General features: G+C 37.8%; 1 protein-coding gene across 1 annotated transcript; it reads right to left on the reverse strand.

The window, feature by feature from the left end:
• Positions 1 to 248: 248 nt before the first annotated feature.
• On the reverse strand, positions 249 to 21868 carry SAPINGB_P000746 (uncharacterized protein; the record flags this gene model as incomplete). The annotated part of the gene is made up of 3 exons (XM_031995469.1): positions 249 to 12087; positions 12131 to 21012; positions 21062 to 21868. The coding sequence occupies 3 exons, from the start codon at positions 21866 to 21868 to the stop codon at positions 249 to 251; spliced, it is 21528 nt and encodes a 7175-aa protein (XP_031851360.1).
• Positions 21869 to 23529: the final 1661 nt, after the last annotated feature.

Here is a 23529-nt window from a genome sequence, read left to right on the forward strand (position 1 = left end):
ATACAGGGGTTTTAATTGAAAGGTTAAGTTTTAAATAAATTTATTTTTTAATCACAAAACTTAACACCCTCAAACTACTGATTTTAAAGTGAAAAGATATTTTAGAAACAGCAGATTTAAAATATTTAAAAAAAAATTAATAATTAAAGAATTACAAAAAATACAATTTTATATAAGGAGTGTTTTAGAATAGATACAAAATGACAACCCGATTAAAGAAATTTACAACTCAAAAAAAATGAGCTTTTTTAAACCAAAAACAAAATAAACAAAGAGAGCAGGGGCAATGCAATACCTGTAGACAAGCTAATACCCGAATTAACCTGCTCGATTGGTCCCGAAGTCCCTGGAGAGACTTGTGGGATATATGCAGTAGCAGTGCCGGAGCCAGAGCCCAGCACCACAGAAGAACTAAGAGTGGTTCCAGGAGCACCAGAACCGGTTGCAATACCACCAGAAATCGCTGGAGACTCAATCTCCGTGATAACTGTGGTATAAGGTTTGGAGCTTACAACCACAACACCTCCAGAGGTTGTGGTATAAGCGGCGTAACCACTTCTGGTCTTAACAATTGTTGTTGCAGAACCAGAAGCGACATTAGAATGAACTTCAGTAATGACGGTCTCATAAGGTAAAGACTTAGTGATGACTGCGCCTTCAGAAGTGGTAGTGTAAGTGGAGAAGCCAGTGCTGGTCTTAACAACTGTAACCTCTGTACCAGGAACGAGAACAGTAGAAGGAACAGTGACATAGGTGGTTACGAAACCGGATGCTGATGACTCAACCTCAGTAATTACGGTTTCGAAAGGCTTAGAGGTGGTGACAACTACACCTTCAGAAGTAGTTGTGTAAGCAGAGTAACCCGTGCTTGTCTTGATAATAGTGGTTGGGGAACCGAGAACAATGGTAGAATGAACTTCAGTAATGACAGTCTCGTAGGGAACAGATTTTGTGACAACAACCCCAGGAGAAGAAGATGTGTAAGCAGAAAAGCCTGTGCTAGTCTTGACAATGATTTTAGGTGCAGGGGCAGGAGTGGTACTAGGAACTGTGATATAGGTGGTGACGGTTCCAGAAACAACAGGAGACTCAATCTCTGTGATGGTAGTGGCGCAAGGCACAGTAACAGTAACAACCACGCCTTCAGTAGTAGTAGTAGCATAAGTAGTGAAACCACTGCTAGTCTTAACAACTGTAGTCACAGATCCGGAAGCAACAGTAGAGTAAACTTCAGTAATAACGGTCTCATAAGGAGCTGAAGTAGTGATAACAACGCCTTCGGAAGTAGTGGTGTAAGCGGAATAGCCACTGGAAGTCTTAACAACAGTGACTTCAGAACCAGTAGCAGGCGAAGTGTAAGGAACTGTAACATAGCTAGTTACGGATCCAGAAACAACGGGAGACTCGATTTCAGTTATAGCTGTGGAACAAGGAACAGTGACAGTAACAACAACTCCTTCGGAAGTGGTAACGTAAGTGGTAAAACCGGTGCTTGGCTTAACGGAAGGAGTGTAAACCTCTGTAATAACAGTTTCATAAGGTGCTGATGTAGTTATGACAACGCCTTCAGAAGTCGTGGTATAGGCGGAATAACCACCACTAGTCTTGACAACAGTAATTTCTGAGACTGTAGCTGAAGGAGTAGAAGGAACATTGACATAGGAAGTAATGGAACCAGATATAACAGGAGAATGGACCTCAGTAATGGTAGTAGCACAAGGTGAAGTAACTGTAACAACAATACCTTCAGAAGTGGTAATATATGTAGTATAACCACTGCTAGTCTTGGTGACTGTAGTAAATTGGCCTGGGTAAGAAGCAGTAGCATAGCTTGTCACAGTTCCAGTAACAACTGGTGATTCAACAATTGTGATGGTGCTAGTGGTAGGAACAGTGACAGTCTCAACAGAACCACCAGATGTCGTGGTATAAGTAACAAGACCAGTACTTGTTGTGGTAACTGTCTTGCAGGAAGTGCAAGTTTCAGTAACAGTAACAGTGGGAGAAGATGGATGCAAAGTGATGGTGGTAGTAAGAGTGACGGAACCGGAAACAACAGGAGACTCAACAACAGTTGCAGTGGTTTCACAAGGTTCAGTAACGGTGACAATAACAGTACCAGATGTTGTAACAGTTGTAGTAACTGTAGTCTCAGTGGTAACGTACGTATGACAAGCATGGCAAGTTTCAGTAACAGTGACAGTAGTAGGAGTGCCAGAAATAGTGGTAACTTCAGTCGAGGTAAAGGTTACACCGGGAGATTGAGAAACTGGTAAAGAGAGAGATATGGAAGCAGACTGGGAAGTCGATCCAGAAACAGATTCAGCTGAAGTAGATTCGAGCGATTCATAAGATGATGAAATAAGTTCTGACTGAATATATTCGGATGAAGAAATAACTGCCGGGATAGAAACTGAGGGAGATTCAGAAATAACAACAGAGGTAAAGTGAGAAACAAACTCTGAAGATGATTCAATAGACTCGACAAATGAAGAAACAAAACTGGAAGTAGATTCAAGTGACAACTGTTCGGAGGAAGAGACATATGGAATAGACTCTGTAGTAGAAGACTTAGGAACAGACGATTCCACAACCGAAGATTCACTCGACGATGACTCAGAAAACAAAGACTCATGTGATAATGACTCAAAAGAAGAGAATTCCAATGAGGAGAACTCAGAAGTCTGAGTAGAGGAATATGACTCGGAAGATATAGGTGAAGTAAAGATAAGGGAACTTTCAGTAAATAAAGATTGAGAAGACGAAATTTCAGCTAATGAAGATTCGAAAAATGAAGATTCAGCAAATGTAGATGCAACCGATAAAGACTCAACAGAAGATGACTCGACGGACATTGATTCAGCAGATGAAGATTCAGCAGATGAATATTCAACAGATGAAGATTCAACAGATGAAGATTCAGCAGATGATGATTCAACAGATGAAGATTCAGCAGATGAAGATTCCACAGATGAAGATTCAGCAGAGGAAGACTCAATAGATGAAGACCCTACGGATGAAGACTCAGCAGATGATGATTCAGCAGATGAAGATTCCACAGATGATGATTCAGCAGATGAAGATTCAGCAGAGGAAGACTCAACAGATGAAGATTCAGCAGATGATGATTCAGCAGATGATGATTCAGCAAATGAAGATTCAGCAGAGGATGATTCAATAGATGAAGACTCCACCGATGAAGACTCAGCAGATGATGATTCAACAGATGAAGATTCAACAGATGAAGATTCAGCAGAGGATGATTCAATAGATGATGATTCAGCAGATGAAGATTCAACAGATGATGATTCAGCAGATGAAGATTCAACAGATGATGATTCCACAGATGATGATTCAGCGGATGAAGATTCAGCAGATGAAGATTCAGCAGAGGAAGACTCAACAATTGAAGATTCAGCAGATGATGATTCAGCAGATGATGATTCAACAGATGATGATTCAGAAGATGATGATTCAGCAGATGATGATTCAGCAGATGATGATTCAGCAGATGATGATTCAGCAGATGAAGATTCAACAGATGATGATTCAGCAGATGATGATTCAGCAGATGATGATTCAGCAGATGAAGATTCAGCAGATGATGATTCAGCAGATGAAGACTCAACAGATGATGATTCAGCAGATGATGATTCAGCAGATGATGATTCAGCTGATGAAGATTCAACAGATGAAGACTCCACGGATGAAGACTCAGCAGATGATGATTCAGCAGATGATGATTCAGCAGAGGAAGACTCAGCAGATGAAGATTCAGCAGATGATGATTCAGCAGAGGATGATTCAACAGATGAAGATTCAGCAGAGGATGATTCAATAGATGAAGACTCCACGGATGAAGACTCAGCAGATGATGATTCTACAGATGATGATTCAGCAGATGATAATTCAGCAGAGGAAGACTCAACAGATGAAGATTCAGCAGATGATGATTCGACAGATGATAATTCAGCAGATGATGATTCAGCAGATGATGATTCAGCGGATGATGATTCAGCAGATGAAGATTCAGCAGAGGAAGACTCAACAGATGAAGATTCAGCAGATGATGATTCAGCAGATGAAGATTCAGTAGATGAAGATTCAGCAGATGATGATTCAGCAGATGAAGATTCAGCAGAGGAAGACTCAATAGATGAAGACTCCACGGATGAAGACTCAGCAGATGAAGATTCAGCAGATGAAGATTCAGCAGATGAAGATTCAACAGATGAAGACTCCACGGATGAAGATTCAGCAGATGAAGATTCAGCAGATGATGATTCAACAGATGAAGATTCAGCAGATGATGACTCAGCAGATGAAGATTCCACAGATAATGATTCAGCAGATGAAGATTCAGCAGAGGAAGACTCAACAGATGAAGATTCAGCGGATGATGATTCAGCAGATGAAGACTCAGCAGATGATGATTCAGCAGATGATGATTCAGCAGATGAAGATTCAGCAGATGAAGATTCAGCAGATGAAGATTCAGCAGATGAAGATTCAACGGATGAAGACTCCACGGATGAAGACTCAGCAGATGATGATTCAGCAGATGATGATTCAGCAGATGAAGATTCAGCAGATGAAGATTCCACAGATGAAGATTCAGCAGAGGAAGACTCAATAGATGAAGACCCTACGGATGAAGACTCAGCAGATGATGATTCAGCAGATGAAGATTCAACAGATGATGATTCAGCAGATGAAGATTCAGCAGATGATGATTCCACAGATGATGATTCAGCGGATGAAGATTCAGCAGATGAAGATTCAGCAGAGGAAGACTCAACAATTGAAGATTCAGCAGATGAAGATTCAGCAGATGATGATTCAACAGATGATGATTCAGCAGATGATGATTCAGCAGATGATGATTCAGCAGATGATGATTCAGCAGAGGAAGATTCAGCAGATGAAGATTCAACAGATGATGATTCAGCAGATGATGATTCAGCAGATGAAGATTCAACAGATGAAGATTCAGCAGATGAAGATTCAGCAGATGAAGATTCAACAGATGATGATTCAGCAGATGAAGATTCAACAGATGATGATTCAACAGATGATGATTCAGCAGATGATGATTCAACAGATGATGATTCAGCGGATGAAGATTCAGCAGTTGAAGATTCAGCAGAGGAAGACTCAACAGTTGAAGATTCAGCAGATGAAGATTCAGCAGATGATGATTCAACAGATGATGATTCAGAAGATGATGATTCAGCAGATGAAGATTCAGCTGATGAAGATTCAACAGATGAAGACTCCACGGATGAAGACTCAGCAGATGATGATTCAGCAGAGGAAGATTCAGCAGATGATGATTCAGCAGATGAAGACTCAACAGATGATGATTCAGCAGATGATGATTCAGCAGATGATGATTCAGCAGATGAAGATTCCACAGATGATGATTCAGCAGATGAAGATTCAGTAGATGAAGATTCAGCAGATGAAGATTCAGCAGATGAAGATTCGGCAGAGGATGATTCAGCAGATGATGATTCAGCAGATGAAGATTCAGCAGATGAAGATTCAGCAGATGAAGATTCAACAGATGAAGACTCCACGGATGAAGACTCAGCAGATGATGATTCAGCAGATGATGATTCAGCAGATGATGATTCCACAGATGAAGATTCAGCAGATGAAGATTCAGCAGATGATGATTCAGCAGATGAAGATTCAACAGATGATGATTCAACAGATGATGATTCAGCAGATGATGATTCAACAGATGATGATTCAGCGGATGAAGATTCAGCAGTTGAAGATTCAGCAGAGGAAGACTCAACAGTTGAAGATTCAGCAGATGAAGATTCAGCAGATGATGATTCAACAGATGATGATTCAGAAGATGATGATTCAGCAGATGAAGATTCAGCTGATGAAGATTCAACAGATGAAGACTCCACGGATGAAGACTCAGCAGATGATGATTCAGCAGATGATGATTCAGCAGAGGAAGATTCAACAGATGAAGATTCAACAGATGATGATTCAGCAGATGAAGATTCGGCAGAGGATGATTCAGCAGATGATGATTCAGCAGATGAAGATTCAGCAGATGAAGATTCAGCAGATGAAGATTCAACAGATGAAGACTCCACGGATGAAGACTCAGCAGATGATGATTCAGCAGATGATGATTCAACAGATGAAGATTCAGCAGATGAAGATTCAGCAGATGAAGATTCAGCAGATGATGATTCAGCAGATGATGATTCAGCAGATGAAGATTCAACAGATGAAGATTCAGCAGATGAAGATTCAGCAGATGAAGATTCAACAGATGATGATTCAGCAGATGAAGATTCAACAGATGAAGATTCAACAGATGATGATTCAACAGATGATGATTCAGCAGATGATGATTCAACAGATGATGATTCAGCGGATGAAGATTCAGCAGATGATGATTCAGCAGATGATGATTCAGCAGATGAAGATTCAACAGATGAAGATTCAGCAGATGATGATTCAACAGATGATGATTCAGAAGATGATGATTCAGCAGATGAAGATTCAGCTGATGAAGATTCAACAGATGAAGACTCCACGGATGAAGACTCAGCAGATGATGATTCAGCAGAGGAAGATTCAGCAGAGGAAGACTCAATAGATGAAGACTCCACGGATGAAGACTCAGCAGATGAAGATTCAGTAGATGAAGACTCCACGGATGAAGACTCAGCAGATGATGATTCAGCAGATGAAGATTCAGCAGATGATGATTCAGCAGATGATGATTCAGCAGAGGATGATTCAATAGATGAAGACTCCACGGATGAAGACTCAGCAGATGATGATTCAGCAGATGATGATTCAACAGATGAAGATTCAGCAGATGAAGATTCAGCAGATGAAGATTCAGCAGATGATGATTCAGCAGATGATGATTCAGCAGATGAAGATTCAACAGATGAAGATTCAGCAGATGATGATTCAACTGTAGTAGATTCAACTGTAGATGATTCAACAGAGGAAGACTCAATAGATGAAGACTCCACGGATGAAGATTCAGCAGATGAAGATTCAGCAGATGAAGATTCAGCAGATGATGATTCAGCAGATGAAGATTCAACAGATGAAGATTCAGCAGATGAAGATTCAGCAGATGATGATTCAGCAGATGATGATTCAGCAGATGATGATTCAGCAGATGATGATTCAGCAGAGGATGATTCAATAGATGAAGACTCCACGGATGAAGACTCAGCAGATGATGATTCAGCAGATGATGATTCAACAGATGAAGATTCAGCAGATGATGATTCAACAGATGATGATTCAGCAGATGATGATTCAGCAGAGGACGACTCTACAGATGATGATTCAGCTGATGACGTTGATGAACAATAATTAACATCTGGTGGTGGGATCTGGCAACCACCCATCTTCGACTCAACAACACCGAAGTCATTATCATTAAATCCAAAGTTGTTGCCATAGTGATTCTTTCCAATGTAACACTTGTTATAGTACTTCTTGTAATTGTCATCAAGATCGGAACACTTATATTTACCATTTCTGAGATTTCCAACAATACCTGATAGCTTGTTGCAACTGGAATGGCAATCATTTTCACTTGGAATTTCAACACACTCATCACTAGCTGAAGAAGACTCAACAGTATAAGTCTCAGATGATGATTCATATTCAGTAGTGCTTTCTTCATATTCAGAAGTTGAATAAGAGCAGTATTCGATAGTAGTTGTTGTGTGACCACAATCCTTGTATTTGCTCTTAATGACATTAAAGTCGGAATCATCAATACCAAATTTGTGTCCGTAATGGTGTTGACCCTGATAACAAGTATTGAAATCATTTTGATAACCATCATTAAACTGAGAACATTGGAAATTAGAAGATTTGCATAGACCAACAAATTTATTCAAACCCTTGCAACTGGATGAACAATCATGAGAGGTTGGAGGTTCGACACATTCACTACTAGCAGAGGATGAAGGCTCAGCAGATGATGATTCAGCAGATGATGATTCAATAGATGAAGACTCCACGGATGATGATTCAACAGATGAAGATTCAGCAGATGATGATTCAGCAGATGATGATTCAACAGATGAAGACTCAGCAGATGATGATTCAGCAGATGATGATTCAATAGATGAAGACTCCACGGATGAAGACTCAGCAGATGATGATTCAGCAGATGAAGATTCAGCAGATGAAGATTCAGGAGATGATGATTCAGCAGATGATGATTCAGCAGATGAAGATTCAGCAGAGGAAGACTCAACAGATGAAGATTCAGCAGATGATGATTCAGCAGATGATGATTCAGCAGATGAAGATTCAGCAGAGGAAGATTCAGCAGATGATGATTCAGCAGATGATGATTCAGCAGATGAAGATTCAGCTGATGAAGATTCAACAGATGAAGACTCCACGGATGAAGACTCAGCAGATGATGATTCAGCAGAAGAAGATTCAGCAGAGGAAGACTCAATAGATGAAGACTCCACGGATGAAGACTCAGCAGATGAAGATTCAGCAGATGATGATTCTGCGGATGAAGACTCAACAGATGAAGATTCAGCAGATGAAGACTCAATAGATGAAGACTCCACGGATGAAGACTCAGCAGGTGATGATTCAGCAGATGATGATTCAACAGATGAAGATTCAGCAGATGATGATTCAGCAGATGATGATTCAGCAGATGATGATTCAGCAGATGAAGATTCAACAGATGAAGATTCAGCAGATGAAGATTCAGCAGATGAAGATTCAACAGATGATGATTCAGCAGATGAAGATTCAACAGATGATGATTCAGCAGATGAAGATTCAACAGATGATGATTCCACAGATGATGATTCAGCGGATGATGATTCAGCAGATGATGATTCAACTGTAGTAGATTCAACTGTAGTAGATTCAGCAGATGAAGATTCAGCAGATGAAGATTCAGCAGATGATGATTCAACTGTAGTAGATTCAACTGTAGATGATTCAACAGAGGAAGACTCAATAGATGAAGACTCCACGGATGAAGATTCAGCAGATGAAGATTCAGCAGATGAAGATTCAGCAGATGATGATTCAGCAGATGAAGATTCAACAGATGAAGATTCAGCAGATGAAGATTCAGCAGATGATGATTCAGCAGATGATGATTCAGCAGATGATGATTCAGCAGATGATGATTCAGCAGAGGATGATTCAATAGATGAAGACTCCACGGATGAAGACTCAGCAGATGATGATTCAGCAGATGATGATTCAACAGATGAAGATTCAGCAGATGATGATTCAACAGATGATGATTCAGCAGATGATGATTCAGCAGATGATGATTCAGCAGATGAAGATTCAACAGATGAAGATTCAGCAGATGAAGATTCAGCAGATGAAGATTCAACAGATGAAGATTCAACAGATGAAGATTCAGCAGATGATGATTCAGCAGATGATGATTCCACAGATGATGATTCAGAAGATGAAGATTCAGCAGATGATGATTCAACAGATGATGATTCAGCAGATGATGATTCAGCAGATGATGATTCAGCAGAGGACGACTCTACATATGATGATTCAGCTGATGACGTTGATGAACAATAATTAACATCTGGTGGTGGGATCTGGCAACCACCCATCTTCGACTCAACAACACCGAAGTCATTATCATTAAATCCAAAGTTGTTGCCATAGTGATTCTTTCCAATGTAACACTTGTTATAGTACTTCTTGTAATTGTCATCAAGATCGGAACACTTATATTTACCATTTCTGAGATTTCCAACAATACCTGATAGCTTGTTGCAACTGGAATGGCAATCATTTTCACTTGGAATTTCAACACACTCATCACTAGCTGAAGAAGACTCAACAGTATAAGTCTCAGATGATGATTCATATTCAGTAGTGCTTTCTTCATATTCAGAAGTTGAATAAGAGCAGTATTCGATAGTAGTTGTTGTGTGACCACAATCCTTGTATTTGCTCTTAATGACATTAAAGTCGGAATCATCAATACCAAATTTGTGTCCGTAATGGTGTTGACCCTGATAACAAGTATTGAAATCATTTTGATAACCATCATTAAACTGAGAACATTGGAAATTAGAAGATTTGCATAGACCAACAAATTTATTCAAACCCTTGCAACTGGATGAACAATCATGAGAGCTTGGAGGTTCAACACATTCACTACTAGCAGAGGATGAAGGCTCAGCAGATGATGATTCAGCAGATGATGATTCAATAGATGAAGACTCCACCGATGAAGACTCAGCAGATGATGATTCAGCAGATGATGATTCAGCAGATGAAGATTCAGCAGATGATGATTCAGCAGAGGATGATTCAATAGATGAAGACTCCACCGATAAAGACTCAGCAGATGAAGATTCAACAGATGAAGATTCAACAGATGAAGACTCGACGGATGAAGACTCAGCAGATGATGATTCAGCAGATGATGATTCAGCAGATGAAGATTCAGCAGATGAAGATTCCACAGATGAAGATTCAGCAGATGATGATTCAACAGATGATGATTCAGAAGATGAAGATTCAGCAGATGATGATTCAACAGATGATGATTCAGCAGATGATGATTCAGCAGATGATGATTCAGCAGATGAAGATTCAGCAGATGATGATTCAACAGATGATGATTCAGCAGATGATGATTCAACAGATGATGATTCAGCAGAGGATGATTCAATAGATGAAGACTCCACCGATGAAGACTCAGCAGATGAAGATTCAACAGATGAAGATTCAACAGATGAAGACTCGACGGATGAAGACTCAGCAGATGATGATTCAGCAGATGATGATTCAGCAGATGAAGATTCAGCAGATGATGATTCAACAGATGATGATTCAGCAGATGATGATTCAACAGATGATGATTCAGCAGATGATGATTCAACAGATGAAGATTCAGCAGATGAAGATTCAGCAGATGATGATTCAACAGATGATGATTCAGCAGATGATGATTCAGCAGATGAAGATTCAGCAGATGATGATTCAACAGATGATGATTCAGCAGATGATGATTCAGCGGATGAAGATTCAGCAGATGATGATTCAGCGGATGAAGATTCAGCAGATGATGATTCAGCAGATGAAGATTCAACAGATGATGATTCAGCAAATGAAGATTCAGCAGAGGATGATTCAACAGATGAAGACTCAGCAGATGATGATTCAGCAGATGAAGATTCAGCAGATGAAGATTCAGCAGATGAAGATTCAGCAGATGATGATTCAGCAGATGATGATTCAGCAGATGAAGATTCAGCAGAGGAAGACTCAACAGATGAAGATTCAGCAGATGATGATTCAGCAGATGAAGATTCAGTAGATGAAGACTCCACAGATGAAGACTCAGCAGATGATGATTCAGCAGATGAAGATTCAGCAGATGAAGATTCAGCAGATGATGATTCAGCAGAGGATGATTCAATAGATGAAGACTCCACGGATGAAGATTCAACAGATGAAGATTCAGCAGATGAAGATTCAACAGATGAAGATTCAGCAGATGATGATTCAGCAGATGATGATTCAACAGATGAAGATTCAGCAGATGAAGATTCAGCAGATGATGATTCAACTGTAGATGATTCAACAGATGAAGTTGATGAACAATAATTAACATCTGGTGTTGGGATTTGACATCCACCCATCTTTGATTTAACAACACTGAAGTCATTATCACCTAATCCAAAGTTGTTGCCGTAGTGATTCTTTCCAATGTAACACTTGTTATAGTACTTCTTGTAATTGTCATCAAGATCGGAACACTTATATTTACCATTTCTGAGATTTCCAACAATACCTGATAGCTTGTTGCAACTGGAATGGCAATCATTTTCACTTGGAATTTCAACACACTCATCACTAGCTGAAGAAGACTCAACAGTATAAGTCTCAGATGATGATTCATATTCAGTAGTGCTTTCTTCATATTCAGAAGTTGAATAAGAGCAGTATTCGATAGTAGTTGTTGTGTGACCACAATCCTTGTATTTGCCCTTAATGACATTAAAGTCGGAATCATCAATACCAAATTTTAGGTCCGTAATGGTGTTGACCCTGATAACAAGTATTGAAATCATTTTGATAACCATCATTAAACTGAGAACATTGGAAATTAGAAGATTTGCATAGACCAACAAATTTATTCAAACCCTTGCAACTGGATGAACAATCATGAGAGCTTGGAGGTTCAACACATTCACTACTAGCAGAGGATGAAGGCTCAGCAGATGATGATTCAGCAGATGATGATTCAATAGATGAAGACTCCACGGATGATGATTCAACAGATGAAGATTCAGCAGATGATGATTCAGCAGATGATGATTCAACAGATGAAGACTCAGCAGATGAAGATTCAGCAGATGATGATTCAATAGATGAAGACTCCACGGATGAAGACTCAGCAGATGATGATTCAGCAGATGAAGATTCAGCAGATGATGATTCAGCAGATGATGATTCAGCAGATGATGATTCAGCAGATGAAGATTCAGCAGAGGAAGACTCAACAGATGAAGATTCAGCAGATGATGATTCAGCAGATGAAGATTCAGCAGATGAAGATTCAGCGGATGATGATTCAGCAGATGATGATTCAGCAGATGAAGATTCAACAGATGAAGATTCAGCAGATGAAGATTCAGCAGATGAAGATTCAGCAGATGATGATTCAGCAGATGATGATTCAATAGATGAAGACTCCACCGATGAAGACTCAACATATGATGATTCAGCAGATGATGATTCAGCAGTTGATGATTCAACAGATGATGACTCAGCAGATGATGATTCAGCAGATGATGATTCAACAGATGATGATTCAGCAGATGAAGATTCAGCAGAGGATGATTCAATAGATGAAGACTCCACCGATGAAGACTCAGCAGATGATGATTCAGCAGATGATGATTCAGCAGAGGACGACTCTACAGATGATGATTCAGCTGATGACGTTGATGAACAATAATTAACATCTGGTGGTGGGATCTGGCAACCACCCATCTTCGACTCAACAACACCGAAGTCATTATCATTAAATCCAAAGTTGTTGCCATAGTGATTCTTTCCAATGTAACACTTGTTATAGTACTTCTTGTAATTGTCATCAAGATCGGAACACTTATATTTACCATTTCTGAGATTTCCAACAATACCTGATAGCTTGTTGCAACTGGAATGGCAATCATTTTCACTTGGAATTTCAACACACTCATCACTAGCTGAAGAAGACTCAACAGTATAAGTCTCAGATGATGATTCATATTCAGTAGTGCTTTCTTCATATTCAGAAGTTGAATAAGAGCAGTATTCGATAGTAGTTGTTGTGTGACCACAATCCTTGTATTTGCTCTTAATGACATTAAAGTCGGAATCATCAATACCAAATTTGTGTCCGTAATGGTGTTGACCCTGATAACAAGTATTGAAATCATTTTGATAACCATCATTAAACTGAGAACATTGGAAATTAGAAGATTTGCATAGACCAACAAATTTATTCAAACCCTTGCAACTAGATGAACAATCATGAGAGCTTGGAGGTTCAACACATTCACTACTAGCAGAAGATGAAGGCTCAGCAGATGATGATTCAGCAGATGATGATTCAATAGATGAAGACTCCACGGATGATGATTCAACAGATGAAGATTCAGCAGATGAAGATTCAGCAGATGAAGATTCAGCAGATGAAGATTCAACAGATGAAGATTCAACGGATGAAGATTCAGCAGAGGATGATTCAATAGATGAAGACTCCACGGATGAAGACTCAGCAGATGATGATTCTACAGATGAAGACTCAGCAGATGATGATTCTACAGATGAAGATTCAGCAGATGATGATTCAGCAGATGATGATTCAGCAGATGATAATTCAGCAGATGATGATTCAGCAGATGAAGATTCAGCAGATGAAGACTCCACAGATGATGATGATTCAGCGGATGATGATTCAGCGGATGATGATTCAGCAGATGAAGACTCAACAGATGAAGACTCAGCAGATGAAGATTCAGTAGATGATGATTCAACGGTAGTAGATTCAACTGTAGATGATTCAACAGATGAAGTTGATGAACAGTAATTAACATCTGGTGTTGGGATTTGACATCCACCCATCTTTGATTTAACAACACTGAAGTCATTATCACCTAATCCAAAGTTGTTGCCGTAGTGATTCTTTCCAATGTAACACTTGTTATAGTACTTCTTGTAATTGTCATCAAGATCGGAACACTTATATTTACCATTTCTGAGATTTCCAACAATACCTGATAGCTTGTTGCAACTGGAATGGCAATCATTTTCACTTGGAATTTCAACACACTCATCACTAGCTGAAGAAGACTCAACAGTATAAGTCTCAGATGATGATTCATATTTAGTAGTGCTTTCTTCATATTCAGAAGTTGAATAAGAGCAGTATTCGATAGTAGTTGTTGTGTGACCACAATCCTTGTATTTGCTCTTAATGACATTAAAGTCGGAATCATCAATACCAAATTTGTGTCCGTAATGGTGTTGACCCTGATAACAAGTATTGAAATCATTTTGATAACCATCATTAAACTGAGAACATTGGAAATTAGAAGATTTGCATAGACCAACAAATTTATTCAAACCCTTGCAACTGGATGAACAATCATGAGAGCTTGGAGGTTCAACACATTCACTACTAGCAGAGGATGAAGGCTCAGCAGATGATGATTCAGCAGATGATGATTCAATAGATGAAGACTCCACGGATGATGATTCAACAGATGATGATTCAACAGATGAAGATTCAGCAGATGAAGATTCAGCAGAGGATGATTCAATAGATGAAGACTCTACGGATGAAGACTCAGCAGATGATGATTCAATAGATGAAGACTCCACGGATGATGATTCAACAGATGAAGATTCAGCAGATGATGATTCAGCAGATGATGATTCAGCAGATGAAGATTCCACAGATGAAGATTCAGCAGATGATGATTCAACAGATGATGATTCAGAAGATGAAGATTCAGCAGAGGAAGACTCAACAGATGAAGATTCAGCAGATGATGATTCAGCAGATGAAGATTCAGCAGATGATGATTCAGCGGATGATGATTCAGCAGATGAAGATTCAGCGGATGATGATTCAGCAGATGAAGACTCAGCAGATGATGATTCAGCAGATGATGATTCAGCAGATGAAGATTCAGCAGATGAAGATTCAACGAATGAAGATTCAGCAGATGAAGATTCAGCAGATGAAGACTCCACAGATGATGATGATTCAGCAGATGATGATTCAGCAGATGAAGATTCAGCAGATGATGATTCAGCAGATGAAGATTCAGCAGATGAAGATTCAGCAGATGATGATTCAACTGTAGATGATTCAACAGATGAAGTTGATGAACAATAATTAACATCTGGTGTTGGGATTTGACATCCACCCATCTTTGATTTAACAACCCTGAAGTCATTATCACCTAATCCAAAGTTGTTGCCGTAGTGATTCTTTCCAATGTAACACTTGTTATAGTACTTCTTGTAATTGTCATCAAGATCGGAACACTTATATTTACCATTTCTGAGATTTCCAACAATACCTGATAGCTTGTTGCAACTGGAATGGCAATCATTTTCACTTGGAATTTCAACACACTCATCACTAGCTGAAGAAGACTCAACAGTATAAGTCTCAGATGATGATTCATATTCAGTAGTGCTTTCTTCATATTCAGAAGTTGAATAAGAGCAGTATTCGATAGTAGTTGTTGTGTGACCACAATCCTTGTATTTGCCCTTAATGACATTAAAGTCGGAATCATCAATACCAAATTTGTGTCCGTAATGGTGTTGACCCTGATAACAAGTATTGAAATCATTTTGATAACCATCATTAAACTGAGAACATTGGAAATTAGAAGATTTGCATAGACCAACAAATTTATTCAAACCCTTGCAACTGGATGAACAATCATGAGAGCTTGGAGGTTCAACACATTCACTACTAGCAGAGGATGAAGGCTCAGCAGATGATGATTCAGCAGATGATGATTCAATAGATGAAGACTCCACGGATGATGATTCAACAGATGAAGATTCAGCAGATGATGATTCAGCAGATGTTGATTCAGCAGATGATGATTCAACAGATGAAGACTCAGCAGATGATGATTCAGCAGATGATGATTCAATAGATGAAGACTCCACGGATGAAGACTCAGCAGATGATGATTCAGCAGATGAAGACTCAGCAGATGAAGATTCAGCAGATGATGATTCAGCAGATGATGATTCAGCAGATGATGATTCAGCAGAGGAAGACTCAACAGATGAAGATTCAGCAGATGATGATTCAGCAGATGATGATTCAGCAGATGATGATTCAGCAGATGAAGATTCAGCAGAGGAAGATTCAGCAGATGATGATTCAGCAGATGATGATTCAGCAGATGATGATTCAGCAGATGAAGATTCAGCTGATGAAGATTCAACAGATGAAGACTCCACGGATGAAGACTCAGCAGATGATGATTCAGCAGAGGAAGATTCAGCAGAGGAAGACTCAATAGATGAAGACTCCACGGATGAAGACTCAGCAGATGAAGATTCAGCAGATGATGATTCTGCGGATGAAGACTCAACAGATGAAGATTCAGCAGATGAAGATTCCACAGATGAAGATTCAGCGGATGATGATTCAGCAGATGATGATTCAACTGTAGTAGATTCAACTGTAGTAGATTCAACTGTAGTTGATTCAACTGTAGTAGATTCCACAGATGATGATTCAGCGGATGATGATTCAGCAGATGAAGACTCAATAGATGAAGACTCAGCAGATGATGATTCAGCAGATGATGATTCAACTGTAGTAGATTCAACTGTAGATGATTCAACAGATGAAGTTGATGAACAGTAGTTAACATCTGGTGTTGGGATTTGACAACCACCCATCTTCGATTTAACAACACTGAAGTCATTATCACCTAATCCAAAGTTGTTGCCGTAGTGGTTCTTTCCAATGTAACACTTGTTATAGTACTTCTTGTAGTTGTTACTGAGATCGGAACACTTATATTTACCATTTCTGAGATTTCCAACAATACCTGATAGCTTGTTGCAACTGGAATGGCAATCATTTTCACTTGGAATTTCAACACACTCATCACTAGCTGAAGAAGACTCAACAGTATAAGTCTCAGATGATGATTCATATTTAGTAGTGCTTTCTTCATATTCAGAAGTTGAATCAGAACAGTAATTAGTAGAGGTTGTTGAATGACCACAGTCCTTATATTTGCTCTTGATGACATTAAAGTCAGAACTTCCAATACCAAACTGGTGACCATAATGGCTTTGACCCTGATAACATGTGTTAAAATCATTTTGATAACCATCGTTAAATTGAGAACATTTAAAGTCCTTAGATTTGCATAAGCCAACAAACTGAGTCAAACCCTTGCAACTTGAGGAGCAGTCACTATGGCTTGGAGGCTTGACACAAGTACTACTAGCAGATGATGATTCAATAGACGATGATTCAACTGTAGTAGATTCAACTGTAGTAGATTCAACTGTAGTAGATTCAACTGTAGTTGATTCAACTGTAGTAGATTCCACAGATGATGATTCAGCGGATGATGATTCAGCAGATGATGATTCAGCAGATGATGATTCAGCAGATGAAGACTCAATAGATGAAGACTCAGCGGATGATGATTCAGTAGATGATGATTCAACTGTAGTAGATTCAACTGTAGATGATTCAACAGATGAAGTTGATGAACAGTAATTAACATCTGGTGTTGGGATTTGACATCCACCCATCTTCGATTTAACAACACTGAAGTCATTATCACCTAATCCAAAGTTGTTGCCGTAGTGGTTCTTTCCAATGTAACACTTGTTATAGTACTTCTTGTAGTTGTTACTGAGATCGGAACACTTATATTTACCATTTCTGAGATTTCCAACAATACCTGATAGCTTGTTGCAACTGGAATGGCAATCATTTTCACTTGGAATTTCAACACACTCATCACTAGCTGAAGAAGACTCAACAGTATAAGTCTCAGATGATGATTCATATTTAGTAGTGCTTTCTTCATATTCAGAAGTTGAATCAGAACAGTAATTAGTAGAGGTTGTTGAATGACCACAGTCCTTATATTTGCTCTTGATGACATTAAAGTCAGAACTTCCAATACCAAACTGGTGACCATAATGGCTTTGACCCTGATAACATGTGTTAAAATCATTTTGATAACCATCGTTAAATTGAGAACATTTAAAGTCCTTAGATTTGCATAAGCCAACAAACTGAGTCAAACCCTTGCAACTTGAGGAGCAGTCACTATGGCTTGGAGGCTTGACACAAGTACTACTAGCAGATGATGATTCAATAGACGATGATTCAACTGTAGTAGATTCAACTGTAGTAGATTCAACTGTAGTAGATTCAACTGTAGTTGATTCAACTGTAGTAGATTCCACAGATGATGATTCAGCGGATGATGATTCAGCAGATGAAGACTCAATAGATGAAGACTCAGCAGATGATGATTCAGCAGATGATGATTCAACTGTAGTAGATTCAACTGTAGATGATTCAACAGATGAAGTTGATGAACAGTAGTTAACATCTGGTGTTGGGATTTGACATCCACCCATCTTCGATTTAACAACACTGAAGTCATTATCACCTAATCCAAAGTTGTTGCCGTAGTGGTTCTTTCCAATGTAACACTTGTTATAGTACTTCTTGTAGTTGTTACTGAGATCGGAACACTTATATTTACCATTTCTGAGATTTCCAACAATACCTGATAGCTTGTTGCAACTGGAATGGCAATCATTTTCACTTGGAATTTCAACACACTCATCACTAGCTGAAGAAGACTCAACAGTATAAGTCTCAGATGATGATTCATATTTAGTAGTGCTTTCTTCATATTCAGAAGTTGAATCAGAACAGTAATTAGTAGAGGTTGTTGAATGACCACAGTCCTTATATTTGCTCTTGATGACATTAAAGTCAGAACTTCCAATACCAAACTGGTGACCATAATGGCTTTGACCCTGATAACATGTGTTAAAATCATTTTGATAACCATCGTTAAATTGAGAACATTTAAAGTCCTTAGATTTGCATAAGCCAACAAACTGAGTCAAACCCTTGCAACTTGAGGAGCAGTCACTATGGCTTGGAGGCTTGACACAAGTACTACTAGCAGATGATGATTCAATAGACGATGATTCAACTGTAGTAGATTCAACTGTAGTAGATTCAACTGTAGTAGATTCAACTGTAGTTGATTCAACTGTAGTAGATTCCACAGATGATGATTCAGCGGATGATGATTCAGCAGATGATGATTCAGCAGATGATGATTCAGCAGATGAAGACTCAATAGATGAAGACTCAGCGGATGATGATTCAGTAGATGATGATTCAACTGTAGTAGATTCAACTGTAGATGATTCAACAGATGAAGTTGATGAACAGTAATTAACATCTGGTGTTGGGATTTGACATCCACCCATCTTCGATTTAACAACACTGAAGTCATTATCACCTAATCCAAAGTTGTTGCCGTAGTGGTTCTTTCCAATGTAACACTTGTTATAGTACTTCTTGTAGTTGTTACTGAGATCTGAACACTTATATTTACCATTTCTGAGATTTCCAACAATACCTGATAGCTTGTTGCAACTGGAATGGCAATCATTTTCACTTGGAATTTCAACACACTCATCACTAGCTGAAGAAGACTCAACAGTATAAGTCTCAGATGATGATTCATATTTAGTAGTGCTTTCTTCATATTCAGAAGTTGAATCAGAACAGTAATTAGTAGAGGTTGTTGAATGACCACAGTCCTTATATTTGCTCTTGATGACATTAAAGTCAGAACTTCCAATACCAAACTGGTGACCATAATGGCTTTGACCCTGATAACATGTGTTAAAATCATTTTGATAACCATCGTTAAATTGAGAACATTTAAAGTCCTTAGATTTGCATAAGCCAACAAACTGAGTCAAACCCTTGCAACTTGAGGAGCAGTCACTATGGCTTGGAGGCTTGACACAAGTACTACTAGCAGATGATGATTCAATAGACGATGATTCAACTGTAGTAGATTCAACTGTAGTAGATTCAACTGTAGTAGATTCAACTGTAGTTGATTCAACTGTAGTAGATTCCACAGATGATGATTCAGCGGATGATGATTCAGCAGATGAAGACTCAATAGATGAAGACTCAGCAGATGATGATTCAGCAGATGATGATTCAACTGTAGTAGATTCAACTGTAGATGATTCAACAGATGAAGTTGATGAACAGTAGTTAACATCTGGTGTTGGGATTTGACATCCACCCATCTTCGATTTAACAACACTGAAGTCATTATCACCTAATCCAAAGTTGTTGCCGTAGTGGTTCTTTCCAATGTAACACTTGTTATAGTACTTCTTGTAGTTGTTACTGAGATCGGAACACTTATATTTACCATTTCTGAGATTTCCAACAATACCTGATAGCTTGTTGCAACTGGAATGGCAATCATTTTCACTTGGAATTTCAACACACTCATCACTAGCTGAAGAAGACTCAACAGTATAAGTCTCAGATGATGATTCATATTTAGTAGTGCTTTCTTCATATTCAGAAGTTGAATCAGAACAGTAATTAGTAGAGGTTGTTGAATGACCACAGTCCTTATATTTGCTCTTGATGACATTAAAGTCAGAGCTTCCAATACCAAACTGGTGACCATAATGGCTTTGACCCTGATAACATGTGTTAAAATCATTTTGATAACCATCGTTAAATTGAGAACATTTAAAGTCCTTAGATTTGCATAAGCCAACAAACTGAGTTAAACCCTTGCAACTTGAGGAGCAGTCACTATGGCTAGGGGCTTTGACGCACGTACTGCTGGCGGACGAAGACGGCTCAACTGTAGATGACTCAGTAGATGTAGATTCCTAAAAATATAGTTAGTATCAGATTGTTTAAAGAAATAATTGTACTTACCACTTCAGAAGATGATTCAGTAGTTGAAGACTCAGATGATAATTCAGATAAAGACGACTCTGAAGATGAAGGCTCAGTTGAAGACTCGGTTGAAGACTCGGTTGAAGACTCGGTTGAAGACTCGGTTGAAGACTCAGTGGAAGATTCAGTGGACGAAGGCTCGGTTGAAGACTCGGTTGAAGACTCGGTTGAAGACTCGGTTGAAGACTCGGTTGAAGACTCGGTTGAAGACTCAGTGGAAGATTCAGTGGACGAAGGCTCGGTTGAAGATTCAGTTGATGATTCAAGTGACGAAGATAGGGTGGATGAAGAACCTTCCTCAGAAGATGATTGCGCAGATGAGGACGTATAAAATATAGTTGAACTGGATTCCGATTCAGAACTGGATTCAGAACAAAAGTTTGTTGATGGTGTGGAATTTTGGCATTCATCCCATTTGGATTTGCAACTGTTAAAATTGTCGTTACTAATGTCGAAAGTGGTTTCTTTGTAGTATGATTTACCTTGATAGCAGTTATTGTAATCACTTGAGTAGCTGCTGAGAGATGAGCAGTCTGACGATCTGCTGTTTTTTAACTGACTTGCTAGTGAATTTAGTCTGCTACAACTAGATTTACAGTCGCTGTGAGATGGGGGTTGAACGCAATTGTTACTTCCGCTGCCACCACCATTATTACCTCCACCATTACCATTATTATTACTGCCGCCGCCGCCACCACCGCCGCCGCTACCGCCGCCTGAATAACCAGGAGAACTCAATGCCGGTAATGCATTTAAGAATAAAAATAAAGAATAACTGATTTTCATAATTTATTTTAAAAAAAAATAAATAATAAAAAACAAGTTGTTGTAAAACTTGAAAATGAACTTAATTAATTATGACTTTAATATTGTTTAATGAATGAGAATAAAGTTAGGATTATAAAACGAATGTTTAGTTAAATATATTTTGGTTAAAAAAAATAAAGAGGAAAAAAAAAAACTGAAATAAAATGGAATCGTGGAGAAATCAATTTGTTTATATACTATTGATTTAGAAAAGTTATTTTTGAGTTAATGGGAAGTTTAAATGTTTACTAAACGGGACTTGTTTCACGCCTCATATTTTACTAGATTCATTAATTTGAAATTATGAAAATAATTTATTTTTCTCCATATGTTATATATCTATAAGTTACATATGCCATTATTTAGGTTTTAAAGTTGTATTTTTTTTTCTTATTTTTAAATTATTCTTTTATGTTATCTTTTTTTTTATTTTTTTTTTTCAGGAAGTAGCTGAAATCACCCACAAGACGGTCGGGATACCCTTAGGTTGGTATTTTCTTTTTAAGACTTTCATACTAAATATGAATTGGGTTTTGCTTTTTGAAATTAAAGATATTTGCGCCTTGAATTTAAGTATAGTTAATTGTTTGATTTCCAAGATTATAATTATAATTATAATTATACATTTTTCTTTACTGTGTAAGGTTTTTTTTTTTTTTTTTTTTTTTTTTGAACTAACATTCTAATAAACTTATAATTTAGTTTATTTTTTTAAATTATAAATTAATAATTATATATATATATATATATATTTTTAGAATAGTTTATATTCAGAAAAAAAAGAAATTTATTAAAAACATTTTATTTTACTATTTTAGAGAAGGGGGGGGATGTTAAACTATTGATAGGACTTTGGTGAGAAATATCAACGGAACAAATATTAAGGATTATTTGCATGGCCACTCTGCACATATAAATTAAATATTTAAAAGTCACTTTTATGGAAGGAATCCTGGGTCCTGTCAAAATAAAAATAAAAACATTACTTTAGAAGCCCTAGAGAGGCGTTTATTTTTTATTTTTTATTTTTTTTTTTTGACATTTGCTTACAAGGACCTTCTTTCACTCTTCATTGTTACTCTAAAGCTTAGTTGCGTTAAAGCATTTTTTTGCCATGTCATTTTCCTAATTTAGCATATTCTTTTTTTTTTTTTTTTTTTTTTGCTAACCTTAAAAAAAAAAAAAAAGCGAATTCTATAATTGTTACTTAAAGTCAAACTCTCTTTTTTTTTTTTTTTTTTTTTTTTTCATCCTTAAAATGGTTGGAAGCGAAAATTCCATGTTAAGCGCACTGACTTTTCTTCTTTTCTTTTTTTGGCAAGACCCTTTTTTTTCAATTATCTAATTCCGGTCAATGCCATTTTAGCACAATGTAACACTCTATTTAGGTGCGTTAAGCATATAATAATAACTATATATTATTAAGTAATTACTTAATAATAATAATAATAATAATAATTACATCTTATTTCATGTACATTTAATATATTGGTTTTATAATAATAAATCACAACAACTAATAATAAATTATATTTTTTAATTATATATATCATATAATGCCTATTATGATGTAAAGTATTTTGTTAATTAATAATTATCCTCTAATAAGTATACTAGCCATGATCTTTCTTATAGGTATT

Source organism: Magnusiomyces paraingens (genome assembly GCF_902498895.1).
Source record: "Magnusiomyces paraingens strain CBS 517.90 genome assembly, contig: contig1, whole genome shotgun sequence".
NCBI classification, from domain to species: Eukaryota; Fungi; Ascomycota; class Dipodascomycetes; order Dipodascales; family Dipodascaceae; genus Magnusiomyces; species Magnusiomyces paraingens.